The sequence below is a fragment of the Polychytrium aggregatum genome, assembly GCF_025602895.1.
Source record: "Polychytrium aggregatum strain JEL109 chromosome Unknown BJ171scaffold_51, whole genome shotgun sequence".
NCBI classification, from domain to species: Eukaryota; Fungi; Chytridiomycota; class Chytridiomycetes; order Polychytriales; genus Polychytrium; species Polychytrium aggregatum.
Genome location: NW_026516253.1, coordinates 285,079 through 302,922, shown reverse-complemented (window position 1 = coordinate 302,922; position 17,844 = coordinate 285,079). Strand labels below are relative to the sequence as shown.

The window sequence follows — 17,844 nt, the reverse complement described above, 5'->3', positions numbered from 1 at the left end:
ATCCTCCCTGCCTTGCCTCCTGCTGTAACGTCCACTACTGGGACGTTGGGGCAAGACGGGGAGGGAGGGGGTACAAGACAAGACAGGACGGGGCAGAACAGGGCGGTGCTAGGCTACTCTAGCGGACGGGTGAGCTCGGGGAGCACTTACGTTTATTCACGATAAAACCGAACTCCAGACAAACGGGGGGAACGGGGGCAACCCGCAGGTATACCCTGCGGTGGCCTGCCTGCGGTGCGTGAAAACGCAAAGCGCAGCACAGGTCACGACCCACTGCGCCGCGCAGTACGCGCAGTACGCGCAGCACAGCGTCGGAGATACCATCTCCTACACTCCCACACTTAAGAAGGCTTCCTGCGAGGAGCCCTGCGTGTGCTCTTTATTTGGGGCTCCTCGAGGTGTTTACCGTATTTACTCAGCTCCTCGGGTGCATGGGACAAGTCCTCCAGTGTTTGCCATGTGTTGCCCGAGTGTGGGTAACCAACCCACTTGACATAAAACCGAAGTGACCCATCAGCCACTTTCTTGTGCCTCACGATCCTTTCGACTTCATATTCTTGAGTATAGTATTGTCCGAGGTCGTCTTCCAGTGGTGCGTCGTCCGGGACACCTTCGTCGGCGTCGGGGAACTGTGCTGGACTGCGGGTCGTGTGGCGACGCAGCTTGGACACATGGAAGACAGGATGGAGCTTGCTTCCAGGTGGCAAGTCCAACAGGTAGTTGAGGGGACTGGGTCGGGCCGCTATCTTGAACGGTCCTCGGTACTTGGGCAACAACTTCTTTGACTGGGCTTCGGGGACCTTGATGTTGTCGGCGTCCAGGTAGACAAGGTCTCCAACTTCAAAGGAGACATCCTGGTGTCGGCGGTCGTAGTACTTCGCCATCACTTGTTGCGCATCCGTGAGCGCGTCGGCGATCATCTTGTGTCGGACTTGATGATCTTTGACAAAGGCACTTGGTTTGGGAGGCAATCCAGCCGTGGACTCGGTCAGTGTCAAGGAGGTGGGAACATCAGGCTGGAATCCGTAGAGCGCCTCAAAGGGGCTCAAGCCAGTTGTGCTCGACTTGGCGGTGTTGTATGCAAACTCTGCATGACTCAGCTGTATGTCCCAGTCGTCTTGGCTGGTCGAGGCGTATGTCCTCAGGTATTGCTCGAGGGTGCGGATCGTCCGCTCGGACTGTCCATCCGTTTGTTGGTGGTGCGAGGTTGACATGTTCAGCTTGGTGCCGAGATGGTCGAACAGACTTGTCCAAAACAAGGAGGTGAATCGGGGGTCTCGATCACTGACGATGGACTTTGGGAGGCCGTGGTGCTTGAACACATGCTTGAAGAACAGCAGTGCAAGGTCAGGCGCGGAGCATGTCGTCTGGCACGGCACAAAGTGTGCCATCTTGCTGAACCTGTCGACAAAGACAGCGATTGCATCGTGGTCCAACTTGGTCGTCGGTAGATGCGTGATGAGATCCATGGACATGCTGGTCCAGGGGCGGTCGGGAACAGGCAGGGGTTGCAGCAATCCTTGCTCTCGGGTCGTGCGTGACTTGACCATCTTGCAGGTATGGCAGGACTCGATGTACTTCTCGACGGTGCGCTTCATTCCAGGCCAGTATGCGACTTTGGCCAGTCGGTCGTATGTCTTCTCGACTCCAAAGTGTCCAGCGAGGGGCGAGTCGTGGACCTCTTGGAGCAACTTGGTCTTCAACGACGGAATGTCCGGCACACAGACACGGCTGTCCTTCTTCAGGAGGAGCAGGCCATCACGCACTGTGTACTCGGATGATTCGTCGTCCTTGGGGAGCTTAGACACCTTTCGGAACAGTTCTCCGAACTGTTTGTCGTTGGCGATGTTGTCTCGGACAACATCCAGCATCGTGTTGTCGACACTGACAGTCGACTCGTACAGTGACGCCAATTGGTAGTCGGGGCGTCGGGACAGTGCGTCAGGCACCACATTGAGTTTGCCTTTCTGGTATACAACCTCGTAGTTGTACTCGGCGAGGAACTCCATCCATCGCGCTTGGCGTCGGCTCAGGTTCTTCTTGGTGTCGAGGTAACGCAGTGACTGGTGGTCCGTCACAATCTTGAAGGGCTTGGCGGTACCGTGGAGGTACACTCGGAACTTCTGCAGCGCGTAGATGATCGCAAGCTGCTCCTTCTCGTGCACGGGATAGTTGATCTCGTGTTGGGACAGTTTGCGCGACTCGAAGGCAACGGGCCTTCCCTCCTGCATCAAAACAGCTCCCACCGCAAAGTCGGAGGCGTCGGTGTGCACGGAGACATCCGTGTTCGGGTCGAACACAGCGAGGACAGGAGCGTTCGTCAAGGCGTGCTTGAGGGTCTCGAACGCTTGGCGTTGTGGGTGGTCCCACACGAAGGGGCACTCTTTGCGGAGTAGGTCTGTGAGTGGACCGGCAGTGCGCGCCAGATCGGGGATGAATCGGCGGTAGTAGTTGACGAGACCGAGAAACGACTGCACGTCAGAGACGCATGCGAGCGGCGGCCACTCGACCACAGACTTGACCTTGGCGGGGTCGACTTCGATTCCTCTTCCTGAGACAACGTGTCCCAGGAACGGGACTTGATTCTTGAAGAACTCACACTTGGACAGTTTGGCATACAACTTGTGCTCGCGTAGCTTGGCCAGCACGCGGGCGACATGACCTTCATGGGTCGCTTCATCCTTGCTGTACACAAGGATATCATCCAGGTACACGATGACAGAGTTGTCGAGCTCTTGGCGGAACACATCGTTCATCAGCTGCATGAACGTGGCAGGTGCGTTCGTCAATCCGAACGGCAGCACTAGGAACTCGTACAGTCCGTAGCGAGTCCTGAAGGCGGTCTTGTGGACATCATCCTCGTGGATGCGGATCTGATGGTAGCCTGAGCGGAGGTCTATCTTGCTAAAGACCTTTGCTCCACTCAGACGATCCATCAACTCGTCGATCCTGGGCAACGGGTAGGTGTTCTTGATGGTCTGTTTGTTTAGTGCGCGATAGTCGACGCACATCCTGAGATCACCTTCTTTCTTCTTGACAAAGAGCACTGGTGCACCATACGGTGACTGGCTCGGGCGGATGAACCCATGGGCGAGGAGGTCATCCAACTGGCGCTTGAGTTCGTCCATCTCCGTCAGCGACAGTTGGTACGTCGGTCTTGACGGAGGCGACGAGCCTGGTTCGATGTCGATGCGATGATCGACGGTGCGTTGGGGTGGCAGGCATTGTGGCAACTGGTCGGGGAATACGTCCTTGTACTCGTCGAGCAGCTTGGTCACCACAGGCGGGGGACCGGGACCGGCTTGGTCGGTGTCGTCGACCTCACGCACGACACAGAGGAACGACGTGTCCTTCTTGATCAGCCTCTTGAATTGCATGGCTGAGAGGAGAGGTGGCATGTTGGGTGAGGCCATGCCCTGCAGGACAATGTCAGGGCCAACACGGACAGTGCGGCCTTTCCAGTCGACGACTGGAGTCGGCTCGGCACGAGCAAGCCAGCTCATGCCGAGGATGGCATCGAACTTGGTGTCGATCACTTGGAACAACAGGACAGGATGGTACTTGGGATGGAGGGCCACTCGCAGGACCACTTGGTGTGTGCACTGCTGCACACGATCGTCTGCAAGCGCCACACTCATCGGCGACTTCTTCTTGGTTGCATGTATGTTGAGCTCCTGGAGCAAGCGTCTGCTGACAAAGTTGCAGCTTGCTCCAGAGTCCACCATCATTCGGACGGTGTGACCTTGGACGGTGGCAGGGAGGTACAGCAGGGACTCTTCATGGTCCTCCTGCACAGCCTCCTGCACCATGACTTGACTTGGGGGAACGGGCGACACTTGGTCTTGGTTGGCTTCATCACGGCCACTCGGACATTTTGGATAGGGTTCGGCCATTGCGGGGGCCTGCGGCGTCAGCACGCCATTGCACACGACGTCCACGGCTTGCGGACACATGTCGGAAGCATCCGACACACACGACTTGACAGGGGTGAGGGCACAGGCGGTCCTGTCCCTCAAGGGTTCTTGATTTTCTTTTTTGTTTTGGTTTTCAATTTTGGTTTTCTCTTCACGTTCGTGGAGAGGCAGGCGGCTTGCGCCACCATGCACCTCTCGCACGACGCACAACACTTGGTTTGTTTCTCCTTCGGGGGAGGGGGCGAGGTGAACTTCCTCTGGAGACGCGTGGACTGCATTGAGCAATCCACGGCGTTGGTCTCCTACTAGGGCTCCAGAGCCACCTAGTAGGGTCGGCCGTTTCCCGACTTCATGGGGCACTCCTTGGCCTGGTGTCCCGGTCGGTGACAGAAGAAGCAGGAACCATGGCGGAGGTCCTCCTGCTTCTGTCTGTCCTTGGGGGAGACAGTGGCAGCTTGCTGGAACCGGGAGCGGGGAGGGCCACGAGCCTCCATGGCGTTGACGTCAACGTCCATGGGCTCAGGCATGGGTCTTGCGGGCGGGGCCGGGCGAGGCGGACGGGCTGGGACGTGATGAGACCGATGGCCGCCTGCCAGCTGCGGGTAGAACTGGCGGCCATGGTACTGGACGTTGTCGAGGTTCTCGGCAACGTCCATCATCACGTCCAGGGACTTGCGGGCATCAGGGTTGCTGGCGATGTACTCTCTGATCTTGGGCTTGAGGCCCTTCTGGAAGAGGTACATCGCATCAGCAGAGCCCAGCTCCTCAATCTGGGAGGAGAGGTCTTCAAACTCCTCGATGTAGCGGGTCACAGAACCACGCTGCACGAGAGAGTATAGCTTGTCACGGGCAATGAGTTCAGCATTGGGGCTGCCGAAGCGGCGACGGAGGCGGTCCTTGAAGTCGTCAAACACACCTTCGCTCTGCTCGTCGAACCCTTGGCGGCGGTACCAACGGTACGCCTGGTCCTTTAAGCAGAGCTTGGCGGCGACGATGTGGTGGGTGGGGGCGACTTGGGCAGCATCGAGGTAGTCCTCGAGTTGCTGCAGCCAGTCCTCCACCGAGGAGGAGCGGCTCTTCCCAGTAAACACTGGGGCACGGAAGGTCTTGAGGAAGGCTTCCGGAAGTGGGCGGGGGTTGCTCATGGCAGGGGCAGGCTCCAGGGACAGAGAGGAGAGTCGGTCGGCAAGAGAGGCGGGATCCAGCTTGAGGATCTAGAAAGAGGACAAACAGGACGAAAACAAGACGAGGATTTCCGATGCTACCATGTAACGTCCACTACTGGGACGTTGGGGCAAGACGGGGAGGGAGGGGGTACAAGACAAGACAGGACGGGGCAGAACAGGGCGGTGCTAGGCTACTCTAGCGGACGGGTGAGCTCGGGGAGCACTTACGTTTATTCACGATAAAACCGAACTCCAGACAAACGGGGGGAACGGGGGCAACCCGCAGGTATACCCTGCGGTGGCCTGCCTGCGGTGCGTGAAAACGCAAAGCGCAGCACAGGTCACGACCCACTGCGCCGCGCAGTACGCGCAGTACGCGCAGCACAGCGTCGGAGATACCATCTCCTACACCTGCCGTGCCCAAGCCCAGTCCTGCCTTGCCTCCTGCCGTCCCAAAGACCAAGACCAAGACCCAGTCCCTGCCCAGCGTCAGCCTGATCGGCAGCATCCCCTTCCAGCACGCCGTCCAGAAGGAAGGCCTGGAAGTGTTCCTCTTGGATGCTGCCCGAGTCCTGTCCCTCTGCTCCGTCGACGCTGGAGCCAAGCCCAAGGCCGAGCCCTCTGTCCCCTCCAAGTACTCGTCCTTTGCCAAGGTGTTTTCCAAGTCCGAGGCCGACAAGCTCCCCCAGCACCGCCCTTACGACCACACGATCCCGTTGGTCGAAGGTGCGTCGCCGACGTTTGGGCCCGTCTACAACCTCTCCAAGCCGGAGATGGACGCCCTCCACACCTACATCCAAGAGAACTTGTCCAAGGGTTTCATCCGCCGTTCCGAGTCCCCTGCCGGTGCCCCAGTCCTGTTCGTCAAGAAGAAGGATGGCTCCCTCCGTCTCTGCGTCGACTACCGGGCCCTGAACAAGATCACCGTGCCGAACCGTTGTCCCTTGCCCCTGATTGCCGAGACGTTCGACAACCTCGGTAAGGCCAAGATCTTCACCAAGCTCGACATGCGAGGCGCATACAACCTTTTGCGCATCGCTGAAGGTGAAGAATGGAAGACGGCTTTCCGCTGCCGCTACGGCCACTTCGAGTACAACGTCATGCCGTTCGGCTTGACCAACGCTCCTGCCTCGTTCCAAGCCTTCGTCAACGATGTCCTCCGTGAATACCTTGACCAGTTCGTGGTCGTCTACCTGGACGACATCCTCATCTACTCCTCCGATCCTGCCGAGCACGAGGCTCATGTCAAGAAAGTCCTGACCAAGCTCCAAGACGCCGGACTCTCACTCAAGCTTGAAAAGTGTGAGTTCGACCAGTCCTCCGTCGCCTTCCTCGGGTTCATCATCTCGCCCGATGGAATCTCCATGGATCCCGACAAGGTCAAGGCCATCCAGGAGTGGGAGATCCCCCGATCTGCCCACGACATCCAAGTCTTCCTCGGCCTGGCGAACTTCTACCGTCGGTTCGTCAAGGACTACTCCAAGATCGCCACCCCGCTGACGGACCTCCTGAAAAAGGACATCAAGTTCTCCTGGTCTCCCTCGGCTCAAACGTCATTCCTGAAGCTTAAGGAATGCCTGAGCACCGGTCCTGTCCTCCGCCATTTCGACCCCGAGCGTCAGTGCGTCATCGAAGCCGACGCATCTGACTATGCTCTTGGCGCTGTTCTCAGTCAGCGCGACGACGAAGGCCTCCTGCACCCCGTGGCTTTCTACTCCCGGAAGCTGCTCGATGCGGAAATGAATTATCAAATCTATGATAAGGAACTTCTCGCCATCGTCGCAGCCTTCAAGCAATGGAGACACTACCTCGAGTTCTCTTCCCAAGCCACCGAGGTCGTCACCGACCACAAGAACCTCGAATACTTCCAGACCTCCCGCAACCTCAGCCGTCGCCAAGTCCGTTGGTCCGAGATCCTTGGCGATTACAACTTCGTCATCAGGTATCGACCCGGAACCCTCAACAATGCCGCCGACGCCCTCTCCCGCAAGGACAAGTTCCCTAAGGAGGGGGGTGACTCCCGTAGCTCCCCGAACACCCAGACCCTGCTGCCACCAAAACTCTTCGTTTCCGCCCTCCGAGCCGTTCCCGTTGCCCCCGAGTCTGAGGATATCGCCGTCCTCATCAAGTCAAGCCTCAAGAAGGACTCTACCTTTGGTCCGATCCTGTCCCAAGTCCTCAAGAACCCTGCCTCCTGTCCCGGCTACTCCGTCGACAACGACCTTCTGCTCTTTGAAGGTCTCGTCTGCGTCCCCGATGTCCCCGAGCTCAAGCGCAAGATCCTCGTCGAGTGCCACGACTCGCCGACCGCCGGCCACTTCGGCGTCGCCAAGACCTTCGAGCTCGTCTCCCGGACCTTCCACTGGCCGACCATGCGTCGATACATCAGGGAGTATGTCTCCGGATGCGACACCTGCCAGCGGAACAAGCACTCCCGTCACAAGTCATACGGACTCCTTGCCTCGCTCCCTGTTCCCGATCGCCCTTGGTCTTCTGTTTCGGTCGACTTCATCACCCAGCTCCCCGAATCCTCCGGACACACAGCCATCTGTGTGTTTGTCGACCGCTTCACCAAGATGGCCCACTTCGTCCCGTCAAGCAACGAGGCCAACGCCGAGGACACTGCTCGGATGTTTGTCGAGCACGTCTTCACCAAGCACGGTCTTCCAGACGATATCGTCTCAGACCGAGGATCTAACTTTGCCTCCAAGTTCTTCCAAGCCGCCCTGACCCGCCTCAAGATCAAGCACAAGATGTCGACTGCGTTCCATCCGCAGACCGACGGCCAGACCGAGCGGGTCAACGCCATCCTCGAGCAGTACCTCCGCTGCTTCATCAACTTCCAGCAAGACGACTGGGCCCAGCTTCTCCCTCACGCCGAGTTCACCTACAACAACACCTCTCAAGCAACCCTCGGCTGCTCCCCCTTCTTCGCCTACACCGGCTACCACCCTCGTTTTTCCGTCGCCCTTCCCCGCACCACCAAGAATGCCTCCGTCGCCGACGATCAAGCCCGAGCCATTCACTCCCTCCACGATGAACTCAAGTTCAACATCGCCCTTGCCCAGGACTCCCAAGCCAGGTTCTACGACCCCGGCCACTCCCCCTCCCCTCCGTTCAAGGTTGGAGACCGAGTCTGGCTCTCCGCCAAGAACATCAAGACCCAGCGACCCACGGCCAAGCTCGACCACACCAAGCTTGGGCCGTTCAAGATCGTCGCTCAAGTCGGTTCCCGCGCTTTCAAGTTGGACTTGCCCTCGTCCATGCGCATTCATCCTGTCTTCCACGTCTCCCTTCTCGAGCCCGCCGCCGACGACAAGATCCCAGGTCGAACCGTCCCGCCCCCTCCACCCATCCAAGTCGACGGCCACGACGAATGGGAAGTCGAACAGATCCTGGACTCCAGGCTGTTCCGAGGTAAGCTCCAGTATCTTGTGCACTGGCGTGGCTACACGGTGATGGATTGCACCTGGGAGCCCGCCAGCAATCTTGCACATTGTCCGGAGCCTGTCACTGCCTACCACTCCTCTCATCCCTCGAAGCCTGGCCCTCTCGGAGCTCGGGCCTTGAGAGGGGGGTAGTGTCATGAACACCCTCTGCCTTTGCCCTCTTCCTTCCTTTACCCTTGCCCTTTCCTTTCTGTTTGCCTGTCTTAGTGCTTTCCCTTCCTTCTGTTTGTTTGTTTCCCGCGCTGTGCTGCCTTGTTGTCTTACCGCCAGCACGCGCGCTGTCTGTGTTCCGTTCCCGCTTCCTTGCTGTTGGTCATGGGTTACGCCCACGACGCCGCCTCGACGCCGCCTGACGCCTTGGCGCCGCCATGCCGCCGCCACTGACGCCCGCTGACTCACGGATCCCGAGTCACGGTCGCCACCTGCTTCGCTCGCTGCTTCGCCCTCCCCGCCGCTGCTTCGCTCCTACCCCCTCGCTCTCCAGCGTCGATCCTTGGCGCTCGCATAAATAGCCCTCCGACCAGCCTCTGTCTTTTGCCTTCGTCTTGCCACTTTGTATTTTTAGTATCCTAAGCCTTGGATCTAGAATAAAACTTTGGCTTTACACTTGACACTCTGTGTCCCAGTCCAGTCCCCGCTCCTCTCCCTACGTTCGAGTCTTGTATTAGGACTCTTGCGCACTTCCCTGCTTGCCCCGTTGTCCAGTCTTGACAGCCCGGCACACAGGCTATCGATCGGTACGGTTTGCCCGGCACACAGACTATCGATCGGTACGGTTTGCCCGGCACACAGACTATCGATCGGTACGGTTTGCCCGGCACACAGGCTATCCATCGGTACGGTTTGCCCGGCACACAGACTATCGATCGGTACGGTTTGCCCGGCACACAGGCTATCGATCGGTACGGTTTGCCCGGCACACAGACTATCGATCGGTACGGTTTGCCCGGCACACAGACTATCGATCGGTACGGTTTGCCCGGCACACAGGCTATCCATCGGTACGGTTTGCCCGGCACACAGACTATCGATCGGTACGGTTTGCCCGGCACACAGGCTATCCATCGGTACGGTTTGCCCGGCACACAGGCTATCGATCGGTACGGTTTGCCCGGCACACAGACTATCGATCGGTACGGTTTGCCCGGCACACAGGCTATCCATCGGTACGGTTTGCCCGGCACACAGGCTATCCATCGGTACGGTTTGCCCGGCACACAGACTATCGATCGGTACGGTTTGCCCGGCACACAGGCTATCCATCGGTACGGTTTGCCCGGCACACAGGCTATCGATCGGTACGGTTCACCCGGCACACAGGCTATCGATCGGTACGATTCGTGTTTATTCTCTGGATTTCACTCCAGTCAAAAAAATAGCATCCTCATTCTGGCTCACGTCATCCCTCTGATCTTGGAGGTCAAAGCGTGCTTGCAATTGGGCAAGCATCCTCATATCTCTCCCATAAACCTTGATCAAGTCCTCATTATGTGTTTCCCTCAATTTTCTACAACGCACACCTTTCCCACGACTGATTATCTGCATTAAACCCCGATCGTCAACGAAAGGGTAAATCGCCCTATCGCCGTCGAACTTTACATAAACAGCTCGAACAAAATGGAGAGAATCACCCCATTTTTTCTTGATCGAGTTCCTTGTTGAAATATCGTCTTCCGAATCACGACTTCTGTCGTATGCTTCAAATTTTCGATCGTCGGACAGTGCAATGGCCTCTCGAGCATCGCAGAAGATTTGGTCTTTCCCGATGGTGACTTTGTGAAGCGGGCCAAGTTGGGTACGCTGGATCTGTCGCTGAGAGGAATCCAAAACGATGATCGGGTTCACTGTTCCATCCGCATTGGTTTGAGGATAGGGCTCGAGAAGTGGATGACCACGAAAAATCACGGCACCAGCAGGCTTCGGAACCGCCTGGCGACGGAGCCTCTTCACCTTGGTGGCTGGCTGTTGCACTTGATCGACGGCATCTGCATCGGGTAGCGCAAGGCTGGCGGTATCGATCTCGTGGCTGAGAGTGGCGAGATCATCGGTGTCAACGGGAGCATCAGAAGCGCTCGATTCTTCGACGGGAGGATCGTAAGGTGTCGAGTCGTTGAGGGACTCGAGCAGGGCTGGGGTAGCATCGCGGCTATTCCTGGATCGGGGGGCGACAAGAGCCTCGGTAGCGACGGGACGGTCGGAAGTGCTCGGGGCGTTGACGGGCTCGGGTACGGGTTCGGGCTGGACTAAGGTTGGGGCAGTAGCGCGCCTCTTCCTGGCTCGGGGGGCGGCAGCAGGGGCAGCTCGCGTGGTCTTGGTAATGGAGCTCATGGCGAGGCAGAAGAGAAGGCTGGTGATCGCTGGTGAAGGAGGAAACGGCGGGGCGAAGATGGCAGGGCACCACCTTGGGCGGGGGTGCGCCCTTTTGAACAGGGTCGGGGACGGAGGCTGCGGGACATGTCGCCCATGGGGGTCGGGGTTGACACGCACCGTCGCCCGATGGCAGTATGGCTGGAACCTGAGTGGTTCGAATTGGTGCGCAGCCCCGCATGCCAGCCACAAATTGGCTTGTCTGTGCACCGCCACACACATGACTGGCGCTGCACCATCGCCACTCAATGGACAGAATATACTGCTCGAACTGGGGAGATATGAACTTTATTCCATGCGAGCATTTTTGAACTCAGCTGCCTTGATGAAGATCAGGTACTTGTTCTCTGTGTTGGGTCTAGCCATCTCTTGCTGTATCTCACACTGGATCTCGCTGAGTACATGTACATCGTTTCCATAGATACCCATCATGACCAGTAACTGCTTCTCTCTCTCGACTGCAGATGGTTCCCCGATACCCCTATGAATGATATCCATATACCCTCGACGATCGATGAATGCAACCTCTCTAGATACATCGTCGAATTTGATGTAAACTGCTGGTATGTGCGCCAACGTTCTAGACCACTTGGCCTTGATGCTGTTGCGAAACTTGACGTGCTCGGCGGTTGACTCTTTCATATATGCACGAAAGTCTTTGCCATCCGAAACAGCAATCACCTCACGAGCATCAGAGAGAATGCGACCGTCTGGGAGAGTGATTGTCGTAACGTGCCCCATAATGGTCTCAATTCGCTTCCTGGCCGAGCGATCCAACTCGATGATTGGATTCAACGACCCATCGGCCATGAGACCGCGGTTCGGGAGCAAATCCAAGGGATACGGCTCGAGGAGAGGGTGGCCGTTGAAGCGGCGAACGATCTTTTCAGCGCTGGTGTCGGGAGGGCTCGATACGACAACTGACTCGGGCTGGACTGGGACAGGGGTGTCAGGAGCACCGGAGGCGGCGGTGGATTCGGGGCTCGTGGTGTGCTGGAGAGAGCCGGAGCCGGTCGAGATCACAGGAGGATCGTGATTGACTGCAAGACTGGCGAGCGACACTGGCATTCCCGGGACGACTTCGGATGGATCGATGTCGCAGGTGATATCTGACTCTGCATCCGAGTCGTCAATAACGATGACAGGACAATCCTCCTTCTCGGTCGTGGTGTGCTTGGGCGGGAGAGGCACTGGGTTCCTGCGTTGAGCAGAGGATCGACGCTTGGATCTGGAAGCAGGCATTGCTGGAGCTTGAAGCTGGGATGCGAGATCGGGGGCAGGGATGGCGGGTGTCGCCAAGGCACCTCCCATCGGACAGAACGCCCCTCCAGAGGAGGAGATTGCCACACGCGCCGCTGACGCCACACCAATCGGAACGACAGGGACAGGGAGAAAAGCGGGTGTATTGGTCTGCCCCTTGCGGCTCACATTGGGTATCGAAAGCCAGGCTCGATACGCTGGCGGATCGCAGCGAGACCATTCATATCAACAAAGGGAAGCTGAGGCGTGGTGCTGTCGTTGAACTTGATGTAGACCATATGGATGCCAGGAAGCGTTCTGGTGCAGATATTGGCGATCATCATCCTGCGGACACCTTCTTGACCGGTGGCGGTTTAGTAGACGTCGCGAGTGAGAAAGTCCATGGCGATGACGGGGTGGTTAGCGATAGACATCGGGTGAGGCTATGGTCTGGTGGGAGCTGGGGCTGGGGCTGGTGAGATGGCGAGAGAGAAGGGGCAGAACGCCGCGCCCGGGATGACACCTCATCCTCGCAGGGACGGCGGAGATACGGGCTGGGCTTGGACACCCAGTCACCTGGCCACCATCGTCTCCCAGGCGCCGCTGGCCATGGGGTATATGAGGGAGCCCAGTGTGCGTTGCTGGAGGCCCCATCCAACCAGCTCTCCTTCATCGCCATGTCCTCCCAGGCTACCAAGCGCATTACCCGCTCGATGAGCACCCGTGCTGCCAAGCGTCAACGCCTCCATGAGCAGCTGATCGCCTTGGGAATCGAAGAGACCTACCCCGTCCTCCTGACCGTCCTCTCGATCCCTGAGCTGATCCAAATGCTCCCTGCCTGCAGTCTCGTGAAGCTCAAAGCAACTTCCAGCGACGTGAGGACCCGGCTCTCGACCAAGACCGTGGGGATTCGCATCTGGGCTGAGTGGTTCGATAAGCAGTACGATACCAGGCTCCTCCCCGAGGACTGTACCCATCTGGTCAAGTATTTCCCGGCTGGACCGTTCCCCTTCGACGTCAAGTGGTTCAAGACCATTCCGAGATCCGTGGTTTCAGCCGAGTTCGTCCGAGTCGCATCTCGTATCCGCCGAGACAACTCCGATTTGCAGATCGTACGACGACTCCTCGATGCCAACCACATCCCCACTGCGATGTGGATTGTCAAGCGCATATTCTGGAATGGTGAAATCATCAGCAAAAGCCTTTCCGTCCTGCGCAACAAATCCGAGGTGCTCGACGACTTCCTCCTCGAACATCGCAACTTTTTCTTCGTAACACCATCTGACGAGATCAACCAGGCGTACTTCCAGTGGCTACAGTCGTTGGACGCATCCAACTTGAAGGTCAAGTTCACTCTCTACGAATGCTACCGATATGGCAGAGGTACCGATGCCAACCCGAACCGGGCCTTGAATCTCCTGGTCGAATGTGCTCGGGGTGGTTATCGCGACAGCACCCAGCAGATCTACGACATCTGCCAATATGGGGGGATCCGAAATGCGCCCCATGCATCGTCCGTCCGACGTTGGTTGTTGGAGTCGTCTGGGCACAGCCTCCCTGAAAGCGACAGGAATGTCCTGTTTTTCTACTGCATGAAGCATGCAATTGGGTTCCCTCGAGCGATGAACTGCATGAATCTCTACCAGTACATTTTGCTCACAAGTTGTCGTGCAGGAAGCATGATAGCACGCCAGCAAATCCTGCGCATTTCCCCCAGAGCATCACATCTCTGGGATCGCCCTGAGAACTGGGGTGATATGATCGCTCTGGACGACATCGCAGCAGCCAGAAACGACCCCCGGGTTCAAGCCATGTTGATCGACTTGCTCAAGCGCTCCATCGTGACCCGGAGCAATGACACTGCTCTTTGGGAGTATTACGAAAAGCGCATTCGCGAGGCATGCATGCAGTGAATGGAGTGCACACACCTTCTTCCAATCCTCTTCCAACCCGCTCACAAGCGACGACGTTTCACTTCCGAGTCTCTTACGAGTTTTCAGCCCCACACCATGTTTATCGAGCGAGCTTCACTTCCGAGTCTCTTCCGAGTCCACTCCATGAATGCGAGCGTGGGCCCCAAATCCTTCCCGGCCAGGAATATCTTTTTTTTCTTGAAAATTTTTGTTTTTTCTTCTCCAATGCCCCCAACCGGCCCCCAAAAGAGCTTCTCACTCCATATTCACTTCCAAATCACTTCCGAGTGAGTTCCGCGGTGGTATTCTCTCCATGTTTTCAGTGTTGAATGATAATATTATCACACTCCATGAAAAAATTCCTCTTCCGAGTCTCTTCCGACCACTCGATACGTCTCTTCCGAGTCTCTTCCGAGTCATTTGCATATCCACAAACACCAGAGTGATGAAGAGGGATGGTGTGAGTGTGTGGGTGGCTGGTGGGAATGAAGTGGTGTTCGATGGTAACCGAGAGTGGCACATGCGCACTCCATGTCGAGATCACCACCTGCGATTGTGGACAAGTGGGTAGCCACGATTGATCTCGTCAGAGCAACTCCTCACAGCAAACGGCTCGAGGTCCTCAAACTCGACTGGTTCTCTCCAGTCAAGGTCGTTGGCTTCCCGATACTCCCGATAGCTTGCATCATACACCTCGAACAACGTCCGCATCTCGCACATGCGCTGGACCACGTCAAAGAGCTGGATCTGCTTCTTGTTCGTGGCGTAGAGATCACAGAGCTTGCTGTCTGATCGTCGGCTCATGCCGCGATGGCGAAGTCCATGCTCCAGCAGCATCGTCTTGAGATCGCTGATCGTCAGGAGACTGGCGAATTCGGATGGGTCCTGCTGCTTCGTCAACAAGTCGTGCTCCGCGACGTTCCAGAGATGGCGTTCGTAAAGGTATCTGACCAGGTTCCTAGCGAACCACCTGAATTTGCTTTCTTGGCCCTCGTCGCCGATGCTCAGGAAGCTCTGAACAGCGGATGCCGGAGTGACCTGGTAGCTGCTCGTGGCAAAGTCGTCGTATTCTGACTTGCTGCGAATGTCCTGGACACTCACGCCCATGAGCGGGACGATGATATCATTGAGCCACGATACTCGATGGTCTTGCTGGAGCTCGGGGAGTGCAGCGACTGCCTGCTCGACTCGCTCAGCGATGGCCGGGAATATCGCCACAATGCTGTCCTTGAAGGCATCTTTGCCTGCTGCGTGGCGATCGATCCACACAAGCAGCTCCTCGGGCGTCTTGATGTGCTCGTCTCGATAGCGGGCATATTCGGCTGGTGTGTACGGGTAGCTGCGCGACTTCATCGTCTCCAGGAAATCATAGTCGCGCTCGAGTCGCTTCTTGAGCTCACGCCAGCCCCTGCCGTTGGCGAGGAATGCGGCGACCATGTCCTTGGAGAACTCGTACGTCTTCTTGGGGAGGGCTGCGATCTTTTGCTTGCGCTCGAGGATATGCTGGCCCTTCTGGCATCTCTTGACCACGGCTCGCTCCTTGAAGGCGGTCCAGCTCCCATGCAGCTCGGCGACGCGGGCCATGACCTGAGGGCGCAAGTAATAGGTGCCAAAGGTGAATCTGCACTTCTTGCTGATGCAGATCGATCCCGTTGGCATGTCTCCGGGCTTGATCTTGTAGAGCTTGTACATGGTACTGACCGAGACCAACCCATAAATGCAAGAATCGTGGTCAAAGGTGCAGTTGTAGCAAATGGGGTAGGGAATACAAGGGTAGCTGTTTCTGGGAATCCTGATGCGACGACACCCCACACACAGAGTGGTATCGAGGCAGTGGATCCAGGCCATGATGCTCTTGCAGGTCTTCAGCTCCTCGGTGAAGGCAGGCTTGGATGGATGCTTGTGGAGACGCACGGCCCAGTAGTGGACGTCGTTGACGGCGGCATGGTGGTAGCGACTGGTCTTGGCGAATCTTGCAGCAGCGGCAGCAGGCATGAAGTCCGAGATGAGCTGGATGATCTCGACAGGTAACTCAGGCATGGGCGTGGGCGACCATGTCACCACTGGGCCGGTGGGTTTGGGCGGCTCTGCGGCAGGAGCTGTGGGATTGGCCTTGGCTCGCTTGGAGCTGGTGGGTTCGGCGGAAACGGACGACTGGGCTTTGCGCTTGCGAGGCATGGTGGATCGGGTTGGGGGGTGCGGGCCGGTGGCAGATGCTTGTGGTTTTTGTATGAAAATCACAACCCCCCATCCAGCGCAAGTCACATCAGGGTCGTCCTCCGCCCCACTCAGGGACTCGTCAGGGACAGGAAGCAAATCAAGGGGTCAATAGGTGCGATATATTGATCACAGCTGTAGCTGACAGCGAACAAGTCAGTGGGAGGACGTTCTGGCGTCGCCACGTCTGATGGCAGCGATCCTTTCTTGGCGGAGGGCTCGTTCCGTTTCGATGCGTTCGAGAAGGAGCTCGTTTTGGAGCTCGAGGTTCCTGCGCTTGAGCATCATCATCGGATCTTCGATATTGGTCGGGGTGTTCGCCTGCTCCGTGGTTTCAATGACGACCTCTGCTGCGACTTCAGGGCTGGGAAGTCGGCGGCGAACTTGAGTAGGGGGACTGGGCGAAGATCGGGTATCCTCGGTAGCGAGCTCGGGGCTCTGGTGAGGAGGTGACTTTCTCTTCAGACGACGGGGGGTCGAGCGACGTGCAAACAAGCGAGAGCTGGAGCCGGTGGGAGTCGCTGCCGATTCCTGTCGTTTGCCGGGCGAAACACCATTGACGATGCTGCTCTTGGTGTACTGCAGGAAGCGAGAAACATCGTCTTCGTCGTCCGAAAGTTCGTCGCGATAGAGGGTGACGACAGCGCTGTGCAGGGCCATGACCTGTTCCTCGGTCAGAAACAAGTCTCCATCGGCGAGTTCACCAGAGGTATGGTCGAGGAGAGAGCGAAGGGTTTCTATGAACCTGAGGTCGAAAGGGAGTTGGTCGCCGGAGGAGAAGCGAGCGCGAATGTCCGAGATGAGGAGACGAGTCTTCTCTCGAGCGAAATCGAGGCCCTCGGGCGTGCGGCGGTCTCCATCTTTGAAAATGGAGATACCACGCTCTTTGCGAGTGACCATCTGAATCCAGCTGTACATGGTCATGATGTGGTGGGGGTATTGGTGGGTATCGAGGATGGAGGGAATGGTGCGAGATGACAAGGGGATGGAGGACTTTGTTGGCTTGGGGGAAGCAAGGCTGGGTCTCATGGACACGCGTGTTTCTGTGGCAGTAACCACGAACACGGAATACATTTAGCTGGATAGCCATGCTGAGGCTAGCCACAGAAGATGACGGGATGGATTGGCGTTTGCTTGGGTGAGTGAATAGGAAGGTGACGTTCGCCCTCCATGTTGGTGGTGTGGGAGATAACGGATCGCTAATACACACCCACTCGAAGGCTAATGCAGAAAAACGTCGTCCTGATGCACACCCTCTCCATGCCTGATGCACGGCTGATCTACGCTAATACACATGACCCGAAACGTCTCCATGGTTCATGGAGTGGCTGCGTTCGCTCTGAAACCCGCCCCACTCCATGGGTCCTGGATGAACTGGTTGAAAGTCCTGGCCAAGAAAGTGATTGAAATTTTTTGAATTTTCTGTATTTTTGGGGTAGCTGGCAACGACGACAAGACCCTCACTCCACGAAACTCATTTCTAATACACAGCACCGACACAACCACACCCTCACTCGACAACATCACTCCTTGAGAACAAATGAGAGTACAAATAGCACTCACTCCATGATGAAACCTA

General features: G+C 57.2%; 6 protein-coding genes across 6 annotated transcripts; 1 reads left to right on the top strand and 5 right to left on the bottom strand.

The window, feature by feature from the left end:
- Positions 1 to 9,258: 9,258 nt before the first annotated feature.
- On the bottom strand, positions 9,259 to 9,834 carry BJ171DRAFT_397887 (uncharacterized protein; the record flags this gene model as incomplete). Its single annotated transcript, XM_053107192.1, has 1 exon — positions 9,259 to 9,834. A coding segment is annotated over one exon (576 nt), but the record flags the coding sequence as incomplete, so codon positions are not given.
- BJ171DRAFT_523313 (uncharacterized protein) lies at positions 9,701 to 10,996 on the bottom strand. The gene has a single exon (XM_053112551.1). The coding sequence runs from the start codon at positions 10,855 to 10,857 to the stop codon at positions 9,874 to 9,876; it is 984 nt and encodes a 327-aa protein (XP_052962752.1). The 5' UTR covers positions 10,858 to 10,996; the 3' UTR covers positions 9,701 to 9,873.
- A 172-nt stretch (positions 10,997 to 11,168) lies between these two features.
- Positions 11,169 to 12,283, bottom strand: BJ171DRAFT_523310 (uncharacterized protein). The gene has a single exon (XM_053112550.1). The coding sequence runs from the start codon at positions 12,205 to 12,207 to the stop codon at positions 11,185 to 11,187; it is 1,023 nt and encodes a 340-aa protein (XP_052962751.1). The 5' UTR covers positions 12,208 to 12,283; the 3' UTR covers positions 11,169 to 11,184.
- Positions 12,284 to 12,743: 460 nt separating this feature from the next.
- Positions 12,744 to 14,110, top strand: BJ171DRAFT_523305 (uncharacterized protein; the record flags this gene model as incomplete). Its single annotated transcript, XM_053112549.1, has 1 exon — positions 12,744 to 14,110. A coding segment is annotated over one exon (1,266 nt), but the record flags the coding sequence as incomplete, so codon positions are not given.
- Positions 14,096 to 16,366, bottom strand: BJ171DRAFT_523301 (uncharacterized protein). Its single transcript, XM_053112548.1, has one exon. It carries the CDS (start codon positions 16,224 to 16,226, stop codon positions 14,589 to 14,591), a length of 1,638 nt encoding a protein of 545 aa, XP_052962749.1. The 5' UTR covers positions 16,227 to 16,366; the 3' UTR covers positions 14,096 to 14,588.
- On the bottom strand, positions 16,367 to 17,252 carry BJ171DRAFT_523300 (uncharacterized protein). Its single transcript, XM_053112547.1, has one exon. The coding sequence runs from the start codon at positions 17,187 to 17,189 to the stop codon at positions 16,422 to 16,424; it is 768 nt and encodes a 255-aa protein (XP_052962748.1). The 5' UTR covers positions 17,190 to 17,252; the 3' UTR covers positions 16,367 to 16,421.
- Positions 17,253 to 17,844: the final 592 nt, after the last annotated feature.